This window comes from Dasypus novemcinctus, chromosome 9 (assembly GCF_030445035.2).
Source record: "Dasypus novemcinctus isolate mDasNov1 chromosome 9, mDasNov1.1.hap2, whole genome shotgun sequence".
Lineage (NCBI taxonomy): Eukaryota > Metazoa > Chordata > Mammalia > Cingulata > Dasypodidae > Dasypus > Dasypus novemcinctus.
The window spans coordinates 88,299,171-88,323,836 of NC_080681.1; the positions used below are offsets into that span (position 1 = coordinate 88,299,171).

General features: G+C 40.5%; 1 protein-coding gene across 2 annotated transcripts in view; it reads left to right on the top strand.

The window, feature by feature from the left end:
- ZSWIM5 (zinc finger SWIM-type containing 5) overlaps positions 1–24,666 on the top strand; it is a 281,381-nt gene that overhangs the window by 237,393 nt on the left and 19,322 nt on the right. For both annotated transcript variants that reach the window (XM_023589595.3, XM_071217489.1), the window contains 6 exons: positions 4,943–5,122; positions 15,539–15,715; positions 21,492–21,638; positions 22,173–22,310; positions 23,718–23,978; positions 24,191–24,326. In XM_023589595.3, the coding sequence (XP_023445363.2) occupies positions 4,943–5,122; positions 15,539–15,715; positions 21,492–21,638; positions 22,173–22,310; positions 23,718–23,978; positions 24,191–24,326 (1,039 nt within the window). The remainder of the gene's footprint in view (positions 1–4,942; positions 5,123–15,538; positions 15,716–21,491; positions 21,639–22,172; positions 22,311–23,717; positions 23,979–24,190; positions 24,327–24,666) is intronic.

Consider the following 24,666-nt stretch of genomic DNA (forward strand, 5'->3'; position numbering starts at 1 on the left):
TTCTTTGAATATACACCCTCCCCTCCTCTCTACCCAAAAGCTCCTGTTTCTCTCTTGTTCTTTTAAAACAAAGTAATACAGTACATGGGTTAAAAAGTCCAGTAGTTTTACAAAGTTTTATAACAAAAAACAGCATTCCCTTGTCCCATTCCTTTACATCCATAGTTCCCATTTCTCAGAAAGAGCCATTTTTAATTATGTCAGCAGTTTTTTCTAATATGCCTCTATATTTTAAAATAACACTCTTATTCTCTTTCTTTTTAAAGTTTTAATAGTCCTACTATTAAAGATAAGACTTTACCTCTCTATGGCCACCCAGTACCCACACACATACACACACACATGCACATACCATTAACTCCTCCCTCATTTGCCCCAGACAATTATATTATGATTTGGGGTTGAATCAGTATTCAGGTTTTACATTATTATGAGTATGTAAATATTATTTATAGCAGAATCATGTGGTACATTCTATCATTACATTTAGTTTCTTGTACAACATTTTATCCCCTCCAGCAATTAATCTTTATTTTTGTTTGTTTGGCTTTTAGGGAGGTTGCAAAATTTTCTGTTCTTTAATGTGTTCAATCAATCAAATAATGTATTATATCATCTTTTTAGAAACATTCCTTCTGAAACCTTCTTTTCTTCTATCCCTAATGTAGATTGTTTGCTCTCTATGCCTGTTTCAATTTGCTAAAGGCTGCCAATGCAAAAATCCCAGAAATGGGTTGACTTTTGTGGCAGTTTGATACTACTGATGAATTCCAAAAAGAAATACTGATTATGTTTGTAAACTGGTCTCATCCTCTGGGCTAATGATACCCTTAGATTATATTGGATTCAGAGGTTTCACTTTCATTTGATTAAATAATGATTAAAGCTTTGATTGGGCCACTGCCACGTCACTAGGACATTGAGTCCCTGCCCCTTGGTCGGTGGGGACTCAAAGAGAAACTGCACCACAGAGAGGGGAGGTTGTAATTTTGATGCTGGAGTCCAGGAAGAGAGATGAGCTGTTCACCTGATAGTCTATAGCTGACCTTGTGGAGAAACAGAGTAGATGAACCCAAGAGGAACGTGCCCCGGGAGAGAGATGTGACTTATCCCAGCCTACAGGTGATATCGGAAGAAGCTGGGACTATGGAGCCAAGAGAGGAAGAGAAGAGGGAGCCTGAACCCTTGCCAACATCAGCAGCCATCTTGCTCTAACACATGGCAACAGACTGGTGAGGGAAGTAACTTACGCTTTATGGCTTGGTAACTGCAAACTTCTACCCCATAAATACCCTTTATAAAAGCAAACAGATTTCTGGTATTTTGCATCAGCACCCCTTTGACTGACTAATACAGCTTTTATAGGGTAAAATCTTATGGTGCAGAGGCTGTAAAAATGTCCAGATCAAGGCATCTTCAGAGATGCTGTCTCACCAAAAGTTGGCTGTTGGCAGACCCTGGACTCTTGCCACTTGGCAAGGCAAAATGGTGGCCTGACTCTGCCTTCTCCTCCAGGCTCACTTTCTCCCTGAACTAGCTGTGGGCAATCTTGCTTTGGTAGTGCACATCTTCCAATAGCATTTTAAGATAGGGCACATGGAAAATGAATTTTCCACAATCCAAGATGAATTTTGCATTGCTGGATGTCTATATTCCACCCTTACTTTTGATTGATACTTCAATTGGATACAAAATTCTAGGTTGGGGGAAGCAGACATGGCTCAACTGATAGAGCATCCGTCTACCATACGGAGGGTCCAGGGTTCGATCCCCAGGTCCTCCTGACCCATGTAGTACACTGGCCCATGCACAGTGCTGCCACGCACAAGGAGTGCCATGCCGTGCAGGGGCGCCCCCACGTAGGGGTGCCCCATGCGCAAGGAGCGCGCCCCGCAAGGAGAGCCACTCTGCGTGAAAAAAGCACAACCTGCCCAGGAGTGGCAATGCACACACGGAGAGTTGACACAGCAAGATGACACAACAAAAAAGAGACGCAGTTTCCCAGTGCTGCCGGATAATGCAAGCGAATGCAAATAACACACAGCGAATGGACACAGAGAGCAGGCAAGGAGGGGAAGGGGAAAGAAATAAATAAAATATATCTTTAAAGAAAAAAAAAATGTAGGTTGGAAATCCTATTTCCCTCAGAATTTTAAAGACATTGCTCCATTGTCCTCTAGCTTCCAGTTGCTGTTGTGAAATACAAGACCATTCTGGTTCAGGATACTGTGTTGTGTCCTGTTTTTCTCTATGGAACTGTGTATTTTCTCTTTGTCTTCATTAATCTAAAGTTTCACAATGATATTACTTGATGATGTTACTTTAAAATTTTTAAAAACGAATCTACTTGATATTTTATAACTTGGTAGGCCATCTCAACATATGTATTTCAGTTTGAAAAGTTTTCTTGAAAACTTTATTACCTTGCCTATATTTTCTCTCCCTTTCTGGAACTCCTTTTATTTAGATATTGGTCTTCCTAGATTGACACTCTCTCTATTATTTCCTTTTTTTTTTTTCCCCTAGGTGATTTTTTCAATTTTATCTTTCCATTCGCTTATTATTTTTGTCATCATATTTTAGTTTACAAGTGCTCATTTTTGTTCTTCTATGAAACTTTTTGTTGTTGTTGCATCCCACTCATTTTTCATGGATGCAGTATCTTCTCATATGGAGAATATTAAGTATAGGGTATTTTTTTTCTTTAGGTTTACTCTGTTCTCTGCCTTGTTTTTATTTCCTGAAAGATTTTTGTTTGCTTGCTTGCTTTGTTCTCTATCCTTCATATGAGATGCTTTCCTCATGTATCTGCTGTTCCTTAGCTATCCATTCATATTTAAGAATGGCAAAAGAAAACTAAAAGGAAGCCCTATGTGTATGTGGATAGGCCTTATCAGCTTAACTAGTTGACAAGCTTACTGAGGTATTTTTCCCCCTTGGGTTAATCCCAGAGACCTTGTCTATGAAGTTATAAGCCTAACAGTCTTCTCAGAACCAAGTGGAGAAAGAGGATTCCGTCTGTTCAATATGTATACCTTCCATTAATCCCTCAGTTTTCAGTAGGGAAACCCCCACCCTCAGCTGTACCTAGAGTCCCCAACTCCACAGCCTCTCTGAATCAACCTTTTCAGTGAGTAAAACTGCTCTTCCAGGAGTGAGAAGAAGAAGGCACTCAGCTGCCTTGAACAGAGGAGGATATCTGGGGAATCTGACTCCTACTACAAATGTTTAACCAATTCTGTTATTTTCAGCCCCACTTTCACTAGAGTTCTACAGGATGAATCAGTCTGCTTCTGGGCTTTCTCAACTGCTGATGGATGTTTTAACTTTGTTCTGCTAAGTCAGTTATCACTTACCCATTTTCTTTCTAGCTTCCAAAAATCTATTGCTGTTCTCTCTCTTCTTTTCCACTTTGTGTCCATGTGGGTTCATGCCAGTTTTTAATCCCTTTACTTTCATTTTAATGAGGTTTTAGGAGAGGGTGGTGACAAACATGTGTTTAATTGGCTGTATTTAACCAGAAGTTAAATGCCAAACTCAAATATCATTTCCTTTCTATAATTGTCCCTGATCCCACTTGCAGAATTAATTGTTTCATAATATATGTTCCCATAGGACTTTATATATGTTTATTATAGCATTTACCATGCTTTATTGTAATTACTTATTTGGGTAACACCCAACTATCATCCTTTTGAGAGCCATCATTGTAATTATTACAGAGTATAGTTCCTGTTTCATGGCTCATTTTTAAAACTAAATTGACCTAATAAAAATGAATTTTCATCATCTTCAATTAGTAGACAAATTGAGGCTAGGACATCCTTTTAAAATACTCCTATTTGCCTTCAAGAGGCTTTGAAATAGTATCTTAATGTACTTCCATCCAAGGGTTAGCTCCACCCCAAAGGATATTTAATTTAAGAGGCTATACAGCCAGTCTTATTGGTAATTTGGGATTGAGAATATAATGGCTTATCCGCCCAGCCTTGAAAAGAAGAAGCAAGTTGGCTAGAAAGGAAGGAAGGTAAAATAAAGAGTTTATGTGGAATATATGTCATTCTGCTGCAGTAACAGAGAAGATAAAAAAACATGATGGTTTAAAGACATCATAAGTGGATCAACAGTTTAAAAATCCAAGTCTAAATAACCATTTTCCCTATGAAAGAGAAGAGTAAAGGAAATACTAAAATTCTACTATGGTAGATCCTTTACAAATTTTATTTTATTTAAAGGATATTATTAAGCCCTACAAAGTAGGTGCTCTTATTATCTGTTTTACAAATGAGGGCTTTGAAGCTCAAAAAGTCCAAGGTTGGAGTGGGTGCACCTCAGTGGTTGTGCATGTACTTTGCATGTACAAGGTCCCAGATTCAATCCCCAGTACCTAAAAAAAACAGTCCAAGGTTAGCCAAAAAAAATTAAACCTTTCCTGATCACCCTCCTTCTAACCTCTGTCCTTGTATTAAATGTCCTTCCTGTATGCTGCTATTATACCCTGAACCGTGTCTTTATCTCAACACTTATTGTGTTTAAATGATGTTATGTTTATTTATCTGTTTCCCCTACTAGATGGCTCCTCAAGGGTAGGGATAGTATCTTATTCACCAGCACAGGGCCTTGGACATAGGAGGCTCTCAGTAAATGTTTATTGGACTGCCGATTTGAGCTCAAGATTCAGCTCAAATCTGCCTTGCTCATCAGCACAGGCACGTAGATCCAGGTATCAAGATGGTCACTCTGCTTTAAGAAAGCTTTGAGAAGGGAAAATACTCTGGTTCCAAAAACCCTAGCATACCTGTTTTTTAATAACATGAAAAGCTATTGGTTTGGAAACTTTCCCTAACAACTAAAAAAAAAAAGAAAAGAGTAAACTGAAACATTAACACTTACACATGCATCAAAGGAAAGATAAAAAAATGTGGGTTGGTTTATTTTCCAGGGGCCTTATGGGTATGCATCATTTTAAATCCACACTGCAAACTGGAGGAAAAGTCCTGTTGGCTGCAGCAACTGCAGAGGTGGAACGACTTGGATGTCTGTCCCCTGGAGGATGGGAACTATGGGCATGAGCTGCCCAACATCACCAGTGCACTTCCCCAGAGTGCTAGTCACAGCCCAGGTGAGCCAGGTGTCCTTTTGAATCTTTGCGCTGGGAACTCCAAAGGTGGGAGGGTAAAGCCCTGGAACAATTGTTGATGGACAGCCTCTTTGCTGTCAGAATAGTCATCTTGAATAAGAAATGCCTGTCCTCTTGTTCAACTTGAAATGCCAAAGCTAAAAAACGTTAGGCTTTTATCTTTGATGTCTAGAGTGTCCTTATCATGCCCATCATATAGGCCTAGAGCCCTCTGTTAATCAGCCAAAGGGGTGCTGGTGCAAAATAGCAGAAATTGGTTGGTTTTTATAAAGGGTATTTATTTGGGGTAGAAGTTTACAGATACCAGGCCATAAACCATACGTTACTTCCCTCACCAAAGTCTATTTTCACATACTAGAGCAAGACGGCTGCCAGCGGCTGCCAGGGTTCAGGCTTCCCATTTTCCTCCCTTCCAGGGTCTTGCTTCTTTCTGGGTTTAAGGTTCCTTTCTTCCCAGGGCTTGCTTCTTCCTGGGCTCAAGGTTTCTCTCTTCTTGGGCTGGCTTCTCATTCCTCTGTGAACTTACTTCCCAGGGCTCCTACTTTAAGCATCAAACTCCAATATCAAAACTCCAGCATCAAAAACCCACAGCTCTGTCCTTTGCCATGCCTTTTTTCTGTGAGTCCCTACCCACCAAGGGGTGGAGACTTAATGCCCTAATGATGTGGCCTAATCAAAGCCCTAATCATAATTTAATCACACCCAGATTACAGACCAGATTACAAACATAATCCAATATCTATTTTTGGAATTGATAACCATATCAGACTGCTACACTCCACCCTCTGAATTCCAAACAGACATTACAATATTTGCAAAAACCTTAAATCAGTAACAATGCAAGTACTAAATCATATCACAATCAATTTAAAGAAGTACAGTTTGTCTTCAGGCACAATCCTGTCTGCTATAGACCTCTGAAACTTGCAGAACAATTTATCTGTTTCAAATACACAAATGGATAGAAAAAGGATAAACATTTTCATTATAATAATGAGAAACTGGGAGGGAAACATGAGTCATGGGTCCTCTACAATTCAGTAAACCTGCAGGGCATCCTCCATTTGATTTCAAAGTCTGAGAGTCATTCTTAAGATGATGGTTTCTTCTCCTTGGGGCCTTATGGGAACCCACCCTTTCCACAGGCTTGCTTAATGGCCATTTTCTTGGTTGCACCCTCATCAAGCATCTGTGTGTTGACCATGCTCCAGACCTCTCCCTCCAAGAGTGTTGGGGAGATAGCCACACCTTACCCAATCTTTGGGTTAGAGTCTTAACCCCCCTAGTACAGTGATGTGAAGACAACATTCCCCCTAACCTTTGGCATACAGGCTCAACCCTCTCAGAGCAATGGGTTGACCACCTGGCCTTCCATAACCTTTGGGGGACAGGTCCACCCCTTTCAGACCTATGGGGTGCTGACCTTAACTGCCCTAATCCTTGGGGAATGTGCTCCATCCTTTCTGTACCCTGGGCAGCAAAACTCTCCCAGAATATCTGACAGGAACATCTACTCTCTTCAACTGCTGGGGCAAACTCACCCTCTCTGTATACATGGGAGGGGTTCCTCTCTTGGCCCCAGGTGATGTCCTAATTCCAGATCTCAGCTTCCATGGTTTTCCTCTTGAAGTCGTTTTCCTTGATCTCTTCTTTCCATGTCCCTTTTATTCCAGGCTGACAGTGGTTTTGTTCATACAGCTCTCTCAAAAAGTCTGTTGGTTTAGAATGCAGGAAGCAGAGGTCCAAGCATCAGATGGTAAGACTTTCCACAAGTCTTTCCAACAGAACTGCATCTTTTTTTCTTTTTTTAAAATTTCTTTTCCCGTTCCCCTTCCCCCCACCCCCCACCTCCCCACCTCCCCCAGTTATCTGCTTTCTGCGTCCATTTGCTGTTTGATCTTATATGTCCACTTGTATTCTTGTCAGCAGCACCCAGAATCCGTGAATCGTTTTGTTGCATCATCTCTCCATGTGTGCAGCGCCATTCCTGGGCAAACTGCACTTTTTTTTGCACTGGGCAGCTTTCCTTACGGGGCACACTCCTTGCGCGTGGGGTTCCCTATGTGGGAACAGCCCTGCATGGCACAGCACTCCTTGTGCGTATCAGCACTGCACATGGGCCAGCTCATCACACAGGTCAGGAGGCCCTGGGTTTGAACCTTAGACCTCCCATGTGGTAGGCAGAAGCCCTATCCATTGGGCCAAATCTGCTTCCCCATAACTGCATCTTCAATCCTGATTTACAAGTTCCAAGTTTAGTTAAGTCTTTCAATGGAGTACTTTCTTCTGGGAGCTTGATTTCCAGAGGCTTGGAATTTCCAGAATCAGTTTCCGGTTTCTTCGTGCCCAACAGTTCAGTCCTCAGCTTGTCTTGCTCTTCTAGCATTTTGCTATAAGCTGCAAGCAGAAACCAAGCTGCATTCTCTGGATTTACTTTGGAAAGTTCTTCAGCTAAATGCCAAGGCTCACCATTTCAAATTCTGCCTTCCATAAAACACCAGGAGTTAATTTTGATAAGTTCCCTGCAACTTTAAAACACAGATCACCTTTCCTCCAGTTTCCAAAAAGAGTTTCATCATTTACTTCTAAGGCATCATAAAAAGCCTCTTTAGGAAAGTGGATTTGGCTCAACTGATAAAGCATCCACCTACCACTTAGGAGGTTCAGGGTTCAAACCCAGGGCCTCCTGACCCGTGTGGTGAGCTGGCCCATGCCACAGTACGATGTGCACAAGGAGTGCCATGCCACGCAGGGGTGTCCCCCGCATAGGGGAGCCCCACTCACAAGGAATGTGCCCCTCAAGGAGAGCCGCCCCACACGAAAAAAGTGCAGCCTGTCCAGGAGTGGTGCTGCAAACACAGAAAGCTGACGCAGCAAGATGATGCAACAAAAAAAGAGACACAGATTCCCAGTGCTGCTGACAAGAATGCAAGTGGACAAAAAAGAACATACAGCGAATGGACACAGAGAGCAGACAACCGGGGGCGGGGGGAACGAGAGAGAAATAAATAAAAAATAAATCTTTTTATAAAAAAGCCTCTTTAGCATCCATATTGTTATCAACAGTCTCTTCAAAGCAGTCTAGGCCTTTTTCCATCAAGCATCTCACAATTCCTCCAAAAAATAACCCCTTACCCATTTATAAAACCAATCCAGCATTTCAAATCCTCTCTAATCTTCAAGTTCTTCATGTTTAATGGATCTTGGCCACAGTTGAAGTTGGTTCAAAAGTCTTAAGGGTGGAATAGAAGGCTTGGGGGAAAAAAGCAGCTTTAAAGAGTATCCAGAGAGAGGACTGTGGGGAGATGGCAGCGTAGGAAGTTCCAGGATTCAATACCTGTACCAAAATACTATTGAACTGGCAGGAACTGAATCAATTATTTTTAAACTCTTGAGTCTAGTGAAACACTGTGCAACATCCAGGGGAGAGCTGGAGGAAGAGACTGGTAAATTGTGGTAAATATTGGTGAATTTCACCCTCCATGTGGCAGCTACCATCCCTCACAGCAAAACTGCATGGCAACAACAGTGGGGACTGCAGCCCCAGCTCCTCATCTGATTTCCAATCACTTGCTTTTGATCAATTACTTCAGATCACTGGCGGGTTCAGCTCTGACGGTGGCCATTATTCTAGCAATCTCCCCACTACCTCCCCTGGGAAAAGCGACAGAGGATTCTGAAAAAGGCAGTATCTTTTCTCTCTCTCTCTTTTCTCTTTCAATTTCCCATTTGGGAACAAAAAGAGTTTGAAAAAGTCACAAATTGATGGCTTCAGTCCTCAACAATAAAAACTAGCAATCCCAGAGGTGTGGGAGAACTAGATTTCCAGAGTAATAGCAACATAATATTCACAATGTCAAGTTCTCAACAAAAAAAGTTATAAAACACATGAAGAAACAGGAAACTACAGCCCATTCACAGGAAAAATGAATTTGCCAGAAATCAACCCCAAGGAAACTCATACATTGTATTAGTCAAAGACTTTAAACCAACTGTCTTAAATATGTTCAGTGAGCTAAAGGAATCCATATACAAAGAACTAAAGGAAATTAAGAAAACATTGCCTGAACAAAATAGACATAGAAATCTTAAAAAGAGAACTAAACAAATTTTGAAACTGCAAAGTACAGTAATTGAGACAAAAAAACTTGATAGGTGGATTCAACAGCAGATTTGAACAGGCAAATTGGTAAGACAATTGAAATTATCCAGTATGAGGAGCAGGAAGAAAATAAAATGAAGAAAAATGAACAAAGGCTGTGGGACACTTCAAGTATAACAACATACATATCATTGGAGTCCCAGAAGGACAAAAGAGAATGGGTATTTGAAGAAATAATGGCCCAAATTTCCCTAAATCTAATGGAAGACATGAAATATGCATCTAGGAAGCTCAACAAACTCCAAGCAGAATAGACTCCAAAGGATATACAAAAAGACATATTAGAGTGAAATTGTCAAAATCCAAAATAAATAAAGTATTTTGAAAGCAGCAAAAGAGAAGTTACTTGTCATATATAAGGATCCCAATAAGATTAATAGCAGATTTCTCAGCAGAAACCATGGAGGCCAGAAGACACAGGGGTAGCATATTTAAAGTCCTTAAAGAAAAAAAAATCAACCAAGAATTCTATATCTGGCAAAATTACCTTTCAAAAATGAGGAAGAGAGAATGATTTTCCCAGATAAACAAAGGCTGAGTTCATTAATACTAAACCAAGCCCTACAAAAGATGCTAAAGAGAGTTCTACAGATTGAAAGGAAAGGACAATAGACAATAGATTTAATAAAGATCTCCAGTAAGGGTAACAACATGAAAAAATATAAATACAGTACTATTATATTTTTTATTGTAATTTCACCTTCACATCCTAGGATCTAAAAGGCATATGCATAAAGTGTAATAATGAGGAGCAGATGTGGCTCAAGCAGTTGAGCACCCACCTCCCACATGGGAGGTCCTGGATTCAGTTCCCAGAGCCTCTTGAAAAAAACAAAAACGAACAACAAGCAAAACAAATGAAAATACCAACTCATGGAAGCCAATGTGGCTCAGTGGTTGAGTGCCGGCTTCCCACATACAAGGTCCCAGTTTCAATCCCTGGCCCCCGGTACCTCAAAAAAAAAAAAAACTAATGATGAAATAAATGGTTTAGGATTTATAATGCATAAATATGTAATTTATGACAAGAACTACATAAACTACGTGAAGATGGGAATACTGAGGACTATAGAAACATAGTTTATGTATGCTTTTGAAGTTAAGTTGGTATTAAAGTGAATGAGATCAGTATGGATTTAGGATTTAAATTTAAGCTACATGGTAACCACAAAGAAAATATCAGAGAATACGCAAACTCATAGAGACAAGAAGTAGAGTGCACTCAAAGGAGTTTGTCAAGAAAGTAAAAAGGGAGCCCACACAGTGGGAGAAAATATTTGGCAATCATATAACTGATAAGAAACTTATAACTTGCATATATAAAGAACTCCTATATCTTGAAAATAAAAAGATAAACAACCCATTTAAAAAATGGGAAAAAGACTTAAACGGACACTTCTCCGAAGAAGAAATACAAATGGCAAGAAAGCACATGAAAAAATGTTCCAAATCTCTAGCTATCAGGGAAATGCAAATCAAAACCACAATGAGATACCATCTTACACCCATAAGATTGGCAGCTATGAAAAAAACAGAAGAATACAAGTGCTGGAGAGGATGTGAAGGAAGGGGAACACTCATCCACTGCTGGTGGGAATGCAGAAGGATCCAACCATTCTGGAGAACAGTATGGCGGTTTCTCAAAAAACTAGCCATAGATTTGCCATATGACCCAGCAATACCACTGCTGGGAATATACCCAGCAGAACTGAAAACAAGAACACAAACCAATATATGTACACCAATGTTCATAGCAGCATTGCTCACTATTGCCAAAAGTTGGAATCAACCCAAATGCCCATCAACAGACGAGTGGATCAATAAAATGTGGTATATACACACAATGGAATACTACTCGGCTGTAAGAACAAACACACTACAAACACATGTGATAACATGGATGAATCTTGAGAACCTTATGTTGAGTGAAGCAACCCAGACATTGAAGGACAAATACTACATGACCTCAATGATATGAAATAAACAAGCTGCCCTAGATAGCAAGAGACTGAACGATAGGCTTGCAGGAAATCGGAGGGTGGAGGAAGGATATGAGCCGATGTCTGCAGGGGTGGAATTTAAGACGAGATGGTGGTAAGTATGAACACAAAGAAGAGATAAAAGGGGGGCAAGGGGTTGCCTTTGCTTGGGGCTTTGCGGGTTTGAGGGTGGCTGGGGAGGGACGGATGGGTAACGTTGCCCAAAAGTGGGGGGAGGGAGGGGTAGCATACGAACCAGGAGAGGGTCAGGTGTTGGTGGAGAGTAAAATGCCGAGAAAATCATATCAAAATATAATAAAGAGGGTTACCTGTTTAGAATGCTCGGAGGGGAGGGTCTGATGCAGGACGGGCTCCTGGGGAATGTCTAAATGCTCATTCTGCCAGAGTGGGTGACACCATGGGGTAGAAACCCAAGTAGTGAGAGTGGGGGTGGACCCACATCCTGGGGAGGACTAATGCCATCCAATAGAGGGAACTGTATCCCTCGAGAGAAAGGGTGGCTCCCAGGGCATTGGGGCAGTTGAGCAAGTTAGGCCCTGAACACTATTCCATCTATCTCTGGAAGTGGCTCCTCAGGAAACGGAGGTTGGCTATCACTGAGGGCACCAAGGTGGAAGGGAAAATGGACGTTAAATGTGTGGAACCAAAGTAAATGGGGGGTAAGAGAGGAGTTTCTTGAGAGTACACAAAGATGGATATAAAACATGTAATATTACACCATAACATATAGGAGATGACAGACTGATAATGTAAACCATAATGTAAAACATAGGATAACTAAAAATGTAAAGAACTGTGTATCCTAAAGTATGCACCATAATGTAAGCACAGATGTCACCTTGTTAGAAAGCTAATGTCTCAGACTCTGTACATCACTTTAAGTAAATATGATATGAATAGGGCGTAAGAGTATCACTGTGGAAGGGAAAAGGTTTTCTGGTGGATGTGTGGGAGTGCTGTATATTATATATATACATTGCTGTGGTCTAGGACTCCTGTGAAGAAAAGCTGAATAATTAGGGGGGGGGGGGGGAAGAAAAAAACAGGATGTGGAATTTTTTCAAGTCAACATTCTTTATCTAAGTTCTTTATCTAACTTTATCCAAGTTCTTTATCTATCCTTTAAACTCATCGCTATATGCCATTCCCTAGTAAGGGACCATGACATTATATTGGGCTTCAAATTTCAGGGAGTTCTGGATCACAGAGTGTTTCAACAATGGCAATGGAGGGATACTGGTATGGGATACCAATGACAGGTGATATATGACTGACAGGGAGCTGTACAGAACATATGTCCAGGGTGCATGGTAATGTTTGGATATACTCATAGTGGCAACAATTAAAAACCACAGTAGGGGGGGTACTGGGTTCCTGGCCAGTGGTGCTCTGTCGTGGTCCCTAGGGGAGCAGCGACAGTCTCCCAGGTACAGTGGTGGGGACCGGGAGGGAGTGAGGGTTCAACAGTGAGCCCCAGATGCTAATGACTATGCTTGTGAGCTGATAAACCCAAAATAAGAACAAGGCCTAGAGCAACTTTGTGCCTGGGAATTTCCTTCTGTTAGCCTTCATGTTACTCAAATGTGGCCAGTCTCGAAGCCAAACTCAGCATGTAAATGCAATGCCTTCCCCCCAGTGCGGGACATGACACCCGGGGATGAGCCTCCCTGGCAACGAGGGACCACTATCAACTACCAACTGATGATGCAACTGGAAAATGACCTTATACGGAAGGTTCAATGCGGATCAGCAGAATATCCATGTCTACATAAAATACCATGACTTTAAAATGCTGTTTGACCTAAAGTAAGGGGGAAATGGAAAGGAGAAATGAGTTTATATGGCTACGAGTTTCTAAAAAAGAGTCTGGAGGCTGGCAGAAGGTTTGCCCTCATGCACAACTGAGCAGAGTCAGAGAGACAGATAAAGCAGATACAACCCCCAGATATTGGTTCCTTTGAGGGCTAAAGAGACCCATGGGAGTTATGGTCATGGCCGATGGGGTTAACTACCAGGGCAGATGGCCCCTCTTTGGAAATGGTGTTTATGTGTGATGAATCTGGACTCAGATGGGATCTCCCTTCATAAGACTTTCATGCTAATGTGCTGGAGGTGCAGTTAATGTTGAGGTTTAAGATATATTTAGGGGATTTGAATCTCTGGACTGACAATGTGATAGCCTGATCCTGAGCCTCAACAGACTCCAGCACCTACAATCTGATTTATTGGACTTACCACACTCAGCTAAGATGGAGTTGAAGAAGGACAACCACCACACCATGGAGCCTAGAGTGATTACAACTGAAAATGGGAGGATTGCATCCAGCATCCAGGTGGAATCTGAGCCTCCTCTTGACATAGAGGTGCAATGGACACAACCAATCCAATGTCCACATAGAAGAGGTGGCATTGGATTGGGAAAAGTGGACATAATGGACAAAGGGTATGGGGAAAGGCAGGAAGAGATGAGAGGTGGAGGCGTCTTCGGGACATGGAGCTGCCCTGGATGGTGCTTCAGAGGTAATCACCGGACATTGTAAATCCTCACAGGGCCCACTTGATGGAATAGAGGAGAGTATGGGCCATGATGTGAACCAATGTATATGAGGTGCAGAGGTGCCCAAAGATGTACTTACCAAATCCAATGGATGTGTCATGATGAAGGGAACGAGTGTTGTTGGGGGGGGGGGAGAGGGGGGGTGGGGGGTGGGGTTGAATGAGACCTCACATATATATTTTTAATGTAATATTATTACAAAGTCAATAAAAAATAAAAAAATTAAAAAAAAAAAAAAAAGAAGTAGAGTGCAGTTTACCAGGGATGGGGAGCAGGAGGATGGGGAGTTAATGCAAAATGAGTGTGGGGTTTCTGTTTGGGTTGAAGGGAAGGTTCTAGTAATGGATGGTGGGTGATACTGCAACACTGTGAATGGGATTAATCCCACTGACTAGAATGCTTGGGAGTGATTGAGATGGGAAAGTTCTTGTTGTGTATATGTTTCACAATTTTAAAAAGAGAGAGAAAGGGAAGTAGATGTCGCTCAACCAATTGGGCTCCCATCTACCATACGCCTGCAGACAACTGGCACAGCAAGATGATGCAACAAAGAGAGACAAGCAGATACAGAAGAACGTACAGCAAACGGACACAGAGAGCAGACAGCAAACAAGCGGCAAGGGGGGATAACTAAATAAAATAAAATCTTTAAAAAAAAGAGAGAGAGAGAAAGAAACTAAAGAGACAATGACAAATAAATTCAATATGTGATCCTAGATGCTATCTAACAAGGAAGTAGAAAAAGGTTCCAAAGGGCATTATTGGGACATAGGGAAAAATTGGGAATAGGAATACAGACTACAAGCTTTGTATCAGTGTTAAATTTCTTGAACTTGAGAACTGCACTTAAGGTGATTACAAAAGTGAATATCCTTGTTTTCAGGAAATTTACATGGTAGTGGTAAGTATTCTAGGATCATAAATTGATAGAATGTTAGATATATGTAGCGGTAGATAACTGGATTGATAGATGAGTAGTTAGAATGATATGGCAAATGTGGTAAAATGTTAAAATTGGTGGATCTGGGTATTTGGGGAGGATAAGAGTGTGCTCTCTGTGTGGGGTTTGTATTATTTTTATAACTGTCCTGTAAATTTGAAAGCATTTCAAATTTTTTAAAAAATTTAAGAAAGGAATGCTGACACCCAGAGAGATAGCCAAAGCACTGTTGTCACTTAACCACATACTACATTCTTATGTATCCTTCCACTCTAAAGAAGATATAGGGGGGGAGTGGATTTGGCTCAACTGATAGAACATCCACCTACCACATAGGAGGTCCAGGGTTCAAACCCAGGCCTCCTAACCCATGTGGTGAACTGGCCCATGTGCAGTGCTGATACACGCAAGGAGTGCCACGCCACGCAGGGATGTCCTCCACGTAGGGGAGCCCCATGCGCAAGGAGTGCGTCCCACAAGGACAGCTATTCCACACACACAGAGAGCTGACACAGCAAGATGATGCAACAAAAAGCAACATAGATTCCTGGTTCCGCTGACAAGAATGCAAGCAAAGAAGAACACACAGTGAATGGACACAGAGAGCAGACAACAGGGGTAGAGGAAAGGGAGAGAAAGAAATAAATAAAATGTTTAAAAAAAAAAAAAAAAAGAAGATATAGGAGCTATGGTTTCAAATTGCCCATTATTGAGCTGCTGTATTTCTTTTTTTCTCCAGACTCTCTATCCAGACCACGACGAACAGTGTTCACTAGAGCCATCGAGGGCTGGGAATTGCATTGGCAGGACAGCCACTTACAGCGAATAATCAGCAGCAATATATATATAGCTCCTGCCTGCCAGCAGGAAAGTGAAAGACTGCTCTTTAATTCCCAAGGCCAGCCATTGTGGCTTGGTAAGTCTAGCCCTTCTCTACTCTAAGAATTTCAGAGCCCATCCTCACCATGTACCAGACCTGAATGAGCCATCTGCGTAGATACCAACATGCCAACTACAATTTGAATGTTCTTCGCACAGATATTTTGGGCCCTTGAATAGGGCCTCAGGGTATTTATGTGAAGCCTGAGCTACTAGTATATATACTCAGCTGAGGCATGATAACCTCAAATAGAGGAATTTGTACCCTGAATCCTTATTTCTGAGAGGGAAAAGGAGTTAACAGTCTCAAACAGCACTAACAAAACCACTGGTTCACAGATTTACCCAGTCAACTGTTACTAAGTAACATAATGCTCTGATGATAGGTTTTGCTAAAAAAGTACTAAGCTTGAAACTTAAATTACCCTGTGGTAGTAGTTGGGGCACAATCTATATTTGTCACTATATTAGTCAGATTCTCCAAATTAATAGAACCAACAGGATTTATGTATATATGTAAATATTGAGATTTACTATAGGATTGGCTTACACAACCTCAAGTATTGGCAAGTCCGAATTGGATAAGGCAGGCCACAAATTGGGAACTCTGATGAAGGTTTCAATGAATTCCCCAGAAGCTGGCTGGCTGAGGCAGAGATAGAAATTCTTTCTGACTGCTGAAATCATCCTTTTAACACATTCAACTTGTTAGATAAGGCCTCTGTCATGGCTAAAGGCAGTCTCCTTTGTTGATTATAGAATTTTAATCATACATAGATGCAATCAAACTGACTAATGATTGAAATCCACAAAATACCCTCACAGTAACAAGCAGGACAGTGCTTCCTTGATCAAACAACTGGACACCATAACCTAGCCAAGGTGACACATGAGATTAATCCTCACAGTGACCCAGCAGTTTTCCTTTCCTCCTTCCCACTTTCCCTTTCTTCTTTAGTCATGACAGCAGAGAGCCATTCCATTGGGAGTTTGAACCCTCCTCTGAAATACTTTCCTGGAATGGCCTTCTAGCACATCTATCGTTGACTTTATCATAGGCTACCCCTTCCAAAATAGACATTCTTTTTTAAAATACTAAATTTCTGAGTCTCACAATATGACACACATTTTCATTGTCTTCACTTAATTCCTCTCCCATGCCTCAACCCATATCTTTATCTTTCTCAAGATCTTGCTGAATAGGGATATGTCCCTATCTTGAAAGCTCTGGCCATACTCACTGTGGGTCACCCTTTGAAGTTTCCTTTGATCATCTTTCCTCTTCTCTGATCCACCACTTCTAAAATGCAAATCTCATAAGCCTGTGAGAAAATATACACCTCATTAATAATCAAAGATGCAAATTAAAACAACACTGAGGATGACTTCCAGGAAGATGGAGGATAATACAGATGCAGGACTCACTTCTCTCCCAGAAAAAATAGCCAAAGGATAGGAATAAACTGCCTGGAAAAAATGTTCTGGGGCTTAGGATACCAGGGGAAGGCTGACTATCACCCAGAAGAGAGAGGGCAGAGAAAAAAGAAAAAGATTCTTGACAGGAAAAGTCTGAGTAAGAGCTGCAGATACAGCAGCCAGTGCCTATCCCCCATGTTGGGAGCAGATGGCTTTGAGTCCTCCAGCCTCTGGCAGGTGGCCACGGACAGAGAGGACCACAGGGGTCCACTTCCCCAGGATTTGGGAGAGAAAGGGATGCAGCTTAAGACTGATTCAGCTTTTGGTGAACAAGTTTGATGTGCTGTGTCCCACGAGCCCTTCTAGGCTGTGTCAACTACACCATTATTTGCATCTTTTCTTGATAAAAACACTTCAAAAGATAGGAATATAAGGAAAGTTCCTCAATATGATAAAGGGCAGATATGAAAAACCCACAGCCAACATCATACAAGGTGAGTAAATGTTGAAAGCTTTCCCTCTAAAATCAGGAACAAGACAAGGATACCCGCTGTCACCACTGTTATTCAACATTGTACTTAGAAGTTCTAGCTATAGCTATTAGACAAATTAAAAAAAAAAAAAAACATCCAAATAGGAAAAGAGGAAGTAAACTCACTATTCATAGATGACCTGATGCTGTATAAGAAAATTCTAAAATAACTACAACAAAGCTACCTGAGCTAATAAACAAGTATCGCAAAGTGGCAGGATATAAGATCAACGTGAAAAAATCAGTAATATTTCTGTACTTTAGTATTGAATGATCTGAGCAGGAAATCGGGGGCGGGGGAATTCCAGTTGCAACAAAAATACTCAAATACCTACGAATCAATTTAACCGAAGATGTAAAGGACCTGTATCCAAAAAACTACAAAACACTGCTAAAAGAAATCAAAGAAGACCTAAACAAAAAAAAAAGACATTCCATGTTCATGAATTGGAAGACTAAATATCATGAAGATGTCAATCCTACCCAAACTGATTATAGATTCAATGCAATACTAATCAAAATTCCAACAGCCTACTTTTCAGAAATAGAAAAGGCAATTACCAAATTTACTTGAAAGGGAAATAGGACCCAAATAGCAAAAAACATCTTAAGAAAGAAGAGCAAACTAGAAGGACTCTCGCTGCCTGACCTTGACTCATATTACAAAGCTACAGTGGTCAAAACAGCATGGTACTGGCATAAAGATAGACACGTTGATCAATGGAATAGAATTTAGAGTCCAGAAACAGACCCTCACCTCTACAGCCAACTGGTTTTTTACAAACCTACCAAGTACACTTTACTGGGACAAAACACTCTCTTCAACAAATAGTGCTGGGAGAACTGGATAGCTACACCCAAAAGAATGAAAGAGGACTCATATCTTACTCCCTATATAGTATCAACTCAAAATGAATCAAAGACCTAAATATAAAAGCCAGGACCATAAAACTACTAGGAGATAATGTAGGGAAACATATTCAAGATCTTGTGGTAGGTGGAGGATGTTTCTTTAAACCTTACACCCAAAGCTTTAGCAAAGAAAGAAAAAATTATATAAATGGGACCTCCTCAAAATTCAACACTTTCGCACCTCAAAGGACTTTGTCAAGAGTGAAAAGGCAGACTACTAAATGGGAGAAAATAGTTGGAAATCACATATCTGATAAGGATTTAATATCCATGATATATAAAGAGATTCTACAACTCAACAATAAAAAGACAAACGACCTGATTGAAAAATGGGCAAAAGACTTGAATAGACAGTTGTCCAAAAAAGAAATACAAATGGCTGAAAAATGCATGAAAAAAAATGTTCAATATCATGAGCAATTAGAGAAATGCAAATCAAAGCAACAATGAGATGTCATTTCATACCTAATAGAATATTAAAAAGAGAGAATTACAAGTGTTGGAGAAGATGTGGAGAGATAGGAACACTTGTTCACTGTTGGTGGGAATGTAATATGATACAGCCTCTGTGGAGGACTGTATGGTAGTTCCTCAGGAAGTTGAATATAGATTTGCCATGTACCTGGCAATACCACTACTGGATATATACCCAAAAGAACTGACAGCATTGCTGTCTGCACACTGTGGTTTATAGCAGCACTATTCACATCACCAAAGGATGGCAACAATCCAGTTGTCCATCAACTGATGAATGGATAAACAAATTGTGGTGTATACATACGATGAAATATTATTCAACTATAAGAATAAATGAGGTCGTAAAGCATATGACAACATGGATGAACCTGGAAAACATTATGTTGAGTGAAGAAAGCCAGGCACCAAAGGTCAAATACTGTATGATTGTGCTATTATGAACAAAATATGTTTTATAAACTCATAGAGTTAATAACTAGAACATAGATTACCAGAAAATAGAATGAAGTTAGAGAATGGAAAGCTGAGGTTTAATCTGTGTAGAATTCAAAAAAAGGTTGTTCATTAATCTTTGGAAATGAATAGAAATGGTGAAAGTACATCATGGTGTTTGTAACTAGCAGTGTTAATATTTGGGTATGATAGTGGTTGAAAGGAAAAGTCTAAGATGCTGTATATTACTAATAGGAAAACTAAAAAGTATAACATGGGACCTTATAGCAAAGTGAAAACTCATGTGAAATATGAATATGGGTTATATTGCATATATAAGACTTTTTTCTTTGAAACAGAAGAAATGTACATTAATGTTTCAAGATGTTACTATCAGACAAAAATACTACCAAAGCAAGCCATGGACAATGGCGTATAGTAATATATTAATAATCCTCCATTAATAATCTATACCAAGTGAAAGAAACTAGACAAAAGTTACTACATATTGCTTATCTCCATCTATACAAAATGTAACACAAATAAATTCGAGCAGCAGAAACAGAATAGCAGCTATGTGTGATTGATTGAAGTGATGAATGCACAACTCTGTGATTATACACAATACCACTGATTATACACTTTGGATGGACTGTATGTTTTATGAATACATATCACTGAAATTGATTTTTAAAAGTGCTTGAAAAAAAACAACACTGAATTATCACTTTTTATTATCAAATGGTAAGAGATTTTTAAAATAATTAGTTTCTGGTACAGAAGAGGTTGCCGAGCTAGGTACTGTCATGTCCTACTGGGAGGGGTGTAAATTCTAACAGTCATTCCAAAGGGTATTTCAGCAACACTTGTCTTTGATCCAGAAATTCGACATCCAGGAATTTATTCTGCAGCCAAAACTAGCTAAAGTTATACATACAGAGCTAGAGGGTTCATTAGAGCTTGGATATAAATAATTTACAAGTGTGAAAAATTGGACACAATCAATAGAGGACTGATTAACTCAATGGATAGTACACACATTAAGTGGAATCTGTTGTTTTCAATGTTATAGAAGTGTATTTAACCACGTGGAAAGATATTTACAATGTGTAAGTGGAAAAAGCCAATTGTAAAACAGTGTTTATAATATATCTCATTTTTATTAAAAAATAAATTTAAAAATCTGGATGATCTAGGGAGTGAGAGTATAGATTATTTTTATTGTATATCTTTTGTTTACCTATATTTCCTATTTTTCAGAAATTATTTCTGTAATTTTTAATGTTATCTTTAAAATTAAACTATAAATCTCCTTATAATCACTCACCTATTTATAAGCCTTTGAAAGTCCTACACTATCCCTAAAATAGCTCCAAATTTCTTAGTGTGGCATTCAAAACTCTTCACATTCCATGCTTTCTCTACCTTTCCAGCCTATCTCCAGCCACATAAACTAACTCTAGCTACATTGAACTATTTACCATACTCTGAAAACATTATATATTGTTCATTTTTATGCTTTTACCTATATACCTTTACTTATATGTTCCTTTTGCCAGGAATGACTTTCACTGTTTATCTACCTATTTAAAATCTTAATTGTCCTTCAAGGCTCACTCAAATATTATTTTCTCTCTGAAAATAATATTGAGGGCAGTGACTATTTCTTATTCATCTTTGTATTTTCTTTGTCTAAACACTATCTGGCATATAATAGGTTCTCAGGAAGAGTAGGATTAATAAGCAAATGAGGCCTTTCCATTAAGGTTGTTGTTTCCTACCTGCTCTGCGTTCTCATAGTGCATGTTTTCAAAGAGGTACTATATTTTATTATCTGAGTTGTGCTCCCCACCCTGAGACTGCAAGAAAGTATCTGTGATTTATTCAACTTTATATCTTTAATAGAAAAACCCAGTTCCTGGTACACAGTAGATGTCAGGTTGAATTTGAGGAACTGCACTGAAGATAGACTCCCTTTTTGAAACATGAATTTTCCAGATTTAAAATTTTAATTCAACCAAAATATTTTCTTCTTATCTGATAGAGCATGTGCCTACAGCCTGTGCCCGGGTTGATGCCCTGCGTTCCCATGGTTATCCAAAAGAGGCCCTCAGGCTCACAGTGGCCATTATCAATACTTTGAGGTTGCAGCAACAGCAGCAGCTGGAAATCTACAAGCATCAGAAGAAAGGTATAATGACTAGAAGTCACTAAACCCTTTAGGCTTGAAGCTAATGCAGATCCTCAGGGATACAAGGCATAGTTCTTAATTTTCATTAAGTATCATGAAGTGGGTATGACAGAGGTTAAGGAATTCCAGGTTATTCCACCTGCTGCATGACCTGGAATACCTCACTTTACCTCTCTGAATTTCAGTTCTCTTATTTGTAAAATGAGAATAATAATTCCAACCTGCCTCCATCACAGGGTAGTTTTAAGACCCACATAAGATCTAGTATGAAAAGACACTTTTTAAACTGTAAAACTGAATCCACATGTGTGCAGTGCCAACAGGCAGCCTAAATGCAGTCCATAGGACTTTACAGCTTGCTAGTGTGCTTGGGACCAGTCCTGTCAGTCCGAGGCAAGACAATAAGGGAAACTCTTCTTTGAGTCTCAGGGCCAAGGCCAAAAAGAGACTGAAGATGAGGCTCTCAAGCAAGAACAGACAGCAATGTATCTCTCTCTCTCTCTCTCTCTAAAATTTTGACCTGCTTGCTTCCAGAACTGTTGCAGAGAGGAACCACAACCATTACCAACCTGGAGGGCTGGGTGGGCCACCCCCTGGATCCCATTGGCTGCCTATTTCTCACTTTGACTGAGGCCTGCCGCCTGAATGATGATGGCTATCTGGAAGTATCAGGTACAGGGGTCAGCCTGAGGCAAGGCAGGACTGCCCTTAGCAGCCTTTCCCTCCCTGCCAGACTCTTCTACCCCTCCTACTGCCATTTCTTCTTTTTGTCCAAGCTGGGCCTTCCCTGAGAGACTTCCTTGAGGTTTCTCTCTTTCCTGCCTTCCTGCTAAGCTGTGGTCTGGCCTCAATCTACTTTCCCATTTTTTCTTGCCACTCTTCCTTTGCACCTCTTTTAAGGCATGAATGTCTAAGAAGTGTAGTCCAAAGGGAATAAGAAGGACTAAAAGAATTTTAGGGGTCAGAGGCCAGGTCCTCAGATCAGTCTGGAATTCTCTCAGTGTGTTTGTATCCCTTGCAGTTGCATAGTGCTCTCTGGTTTCCATTGAACTTTCTTCTTTGTGATGGTTTCATACCAATTTTATAAATGAGAAATAGAGGGAAAATAAGTTAGTTGAGTCTCAAAAACCAGGACTAAGGAGAGAAATTATTTTTCTCTCCTCTATGCCATTATCATCTTGTATATATACATCTATTATAGTATTTAGCACATTGAATTACAATTTGTCCACAAATGAGTTATCTCCTGCTAGATTGTCAATTCCTTGAAAGCAGAAAAATTGTGGCTTACTCATTTTTGTGATCCTACCGCTTAGCACACAGTACCTGCCGTTTAATAGTCCTCCATGAATATATATTGTATAGATGAAGGTGAGAAGGAAAGAACCCAGAAGGCTGACTTTTAAACCTGTGCTCTTTTCCTGAAACTCTGAGCCTAATGGTAGAGCATACAGAATAATAATAACATAGAAGTTGCGAGTGTTACAAAAGAAAGAGTTTAACTGGATGGATTTGTATTTTGCTGGGTAGAGATACATATGGTGGCCTCAAGCCCAGCTAGGATTGCCTTAATCTTTCTTCTGATCCCCTGCAGAGGGAACCAGCATCTTTGGTCTGTTTCATCTGCACAGTGACACTTGTGTCTTGAAAACCTGAAGTTGCGCTTGGGATTCATTCATCTACCGTTGACAAACACTTAATTCCTTCCATATGCCAGGCCCCGAAGACACCAAGAACAATAAGATAAAATCTCTTCCCTTTAAGGTGCTAACACTCTAGTGAAAGAGACAGACACAAAAACAAGACAAGTATGGCATTATATAATATGCTAACAAAAGATAAGTATAAGGTTATATACTTCCTCAACCGGCTTAGCCAGTTCCTATATTAGGAAGAAGCTAGAAATCTCTCTGGCTCTGTATAACCTTTTTTCAGTATACTTTCCTTACTGCGCTGGGGTTCTGACTCAACTTCCCTGTGATAGCTATTAATCAAGCTATATCCCAAAGAGAGAGGGAAAGCAGGGCAGAAGACACTACCAGGCCTGACCTAAGGAATTTGGTGCTCTGTTGCCCTCAGATGTAAGTGAAAGCAGACCTCCTGTGTACCAGCATGTACCTGTGGCTGCAGGCTGCCCAAACAGCAGTGAGTCCTACCTGTCGTTGGCCCTGGAAGTTGCTCTTATGGGGATGGGTCAACAGAGGGTGATGCCTGAAGGCCTCTACGCACAGGACAAGGTGTACCGTAATGAGGAGCAGCTCCTGAATCGACTCCAGGAGCTGCAGCTGGATGATGAGCTAGTGCAAACACTGAGGAAACAGTGCATCTTACTGCTGGAAGGTAAGCAGAGAAGGAGCTGTTAGCACAGTGACTTTGGCCTGTGACCCTGCGCTCCCTATCTAACTGAGCACAGCTCCGGGAGCATTTATGGCTTTGAAGTGAGTGAAGCTTCCCATGACTAGCAGACACACTCAGGATCCTGGGGTTCAAGTCAATGCTGGTGAATGGTTATTCACAGATAAATAACTGGTTGGCTTGTCTTCTTGCTACAGGAGGCCCTTTCAGCGGTCTGGGAGAAGTTATCCACCGAGAGAGTGTGCCAATGCATACCTTTGCCAAGTATCTGTTCTCAGCTCTGCTTCCTCATGATCCAGACCTGTCCTATAAATTAGGCTTACGTGCCATGAGGTGGGTAGCCCTTTCCCAGACCCACTGCTTCCACCAAAGCAGAAGTCTCTGATGCTCATTTTCTTTATTTAGCTCACTTTCTTCTCTTTGTCTCTTTTTACTCTGTTGTAACTGCCACCAAGCCTGCCCTTAATGGGTATTAATAGATACTGAGATATGAGAAGGGTTGAGCCTTTCTAGAACTCAGCTGAGTCAGAGTACCCAGGCACGAGTCCCCAGAGGCATCTGGGGAAGTAGCGATAGGTCTGGTTACAGCAAGTCTTGAGAATAATGAGTATAAGCATTTATTTCTAAACTAGACTAGGATTCTCGGTTCAGACAGATGGACTTTTAGGATGCA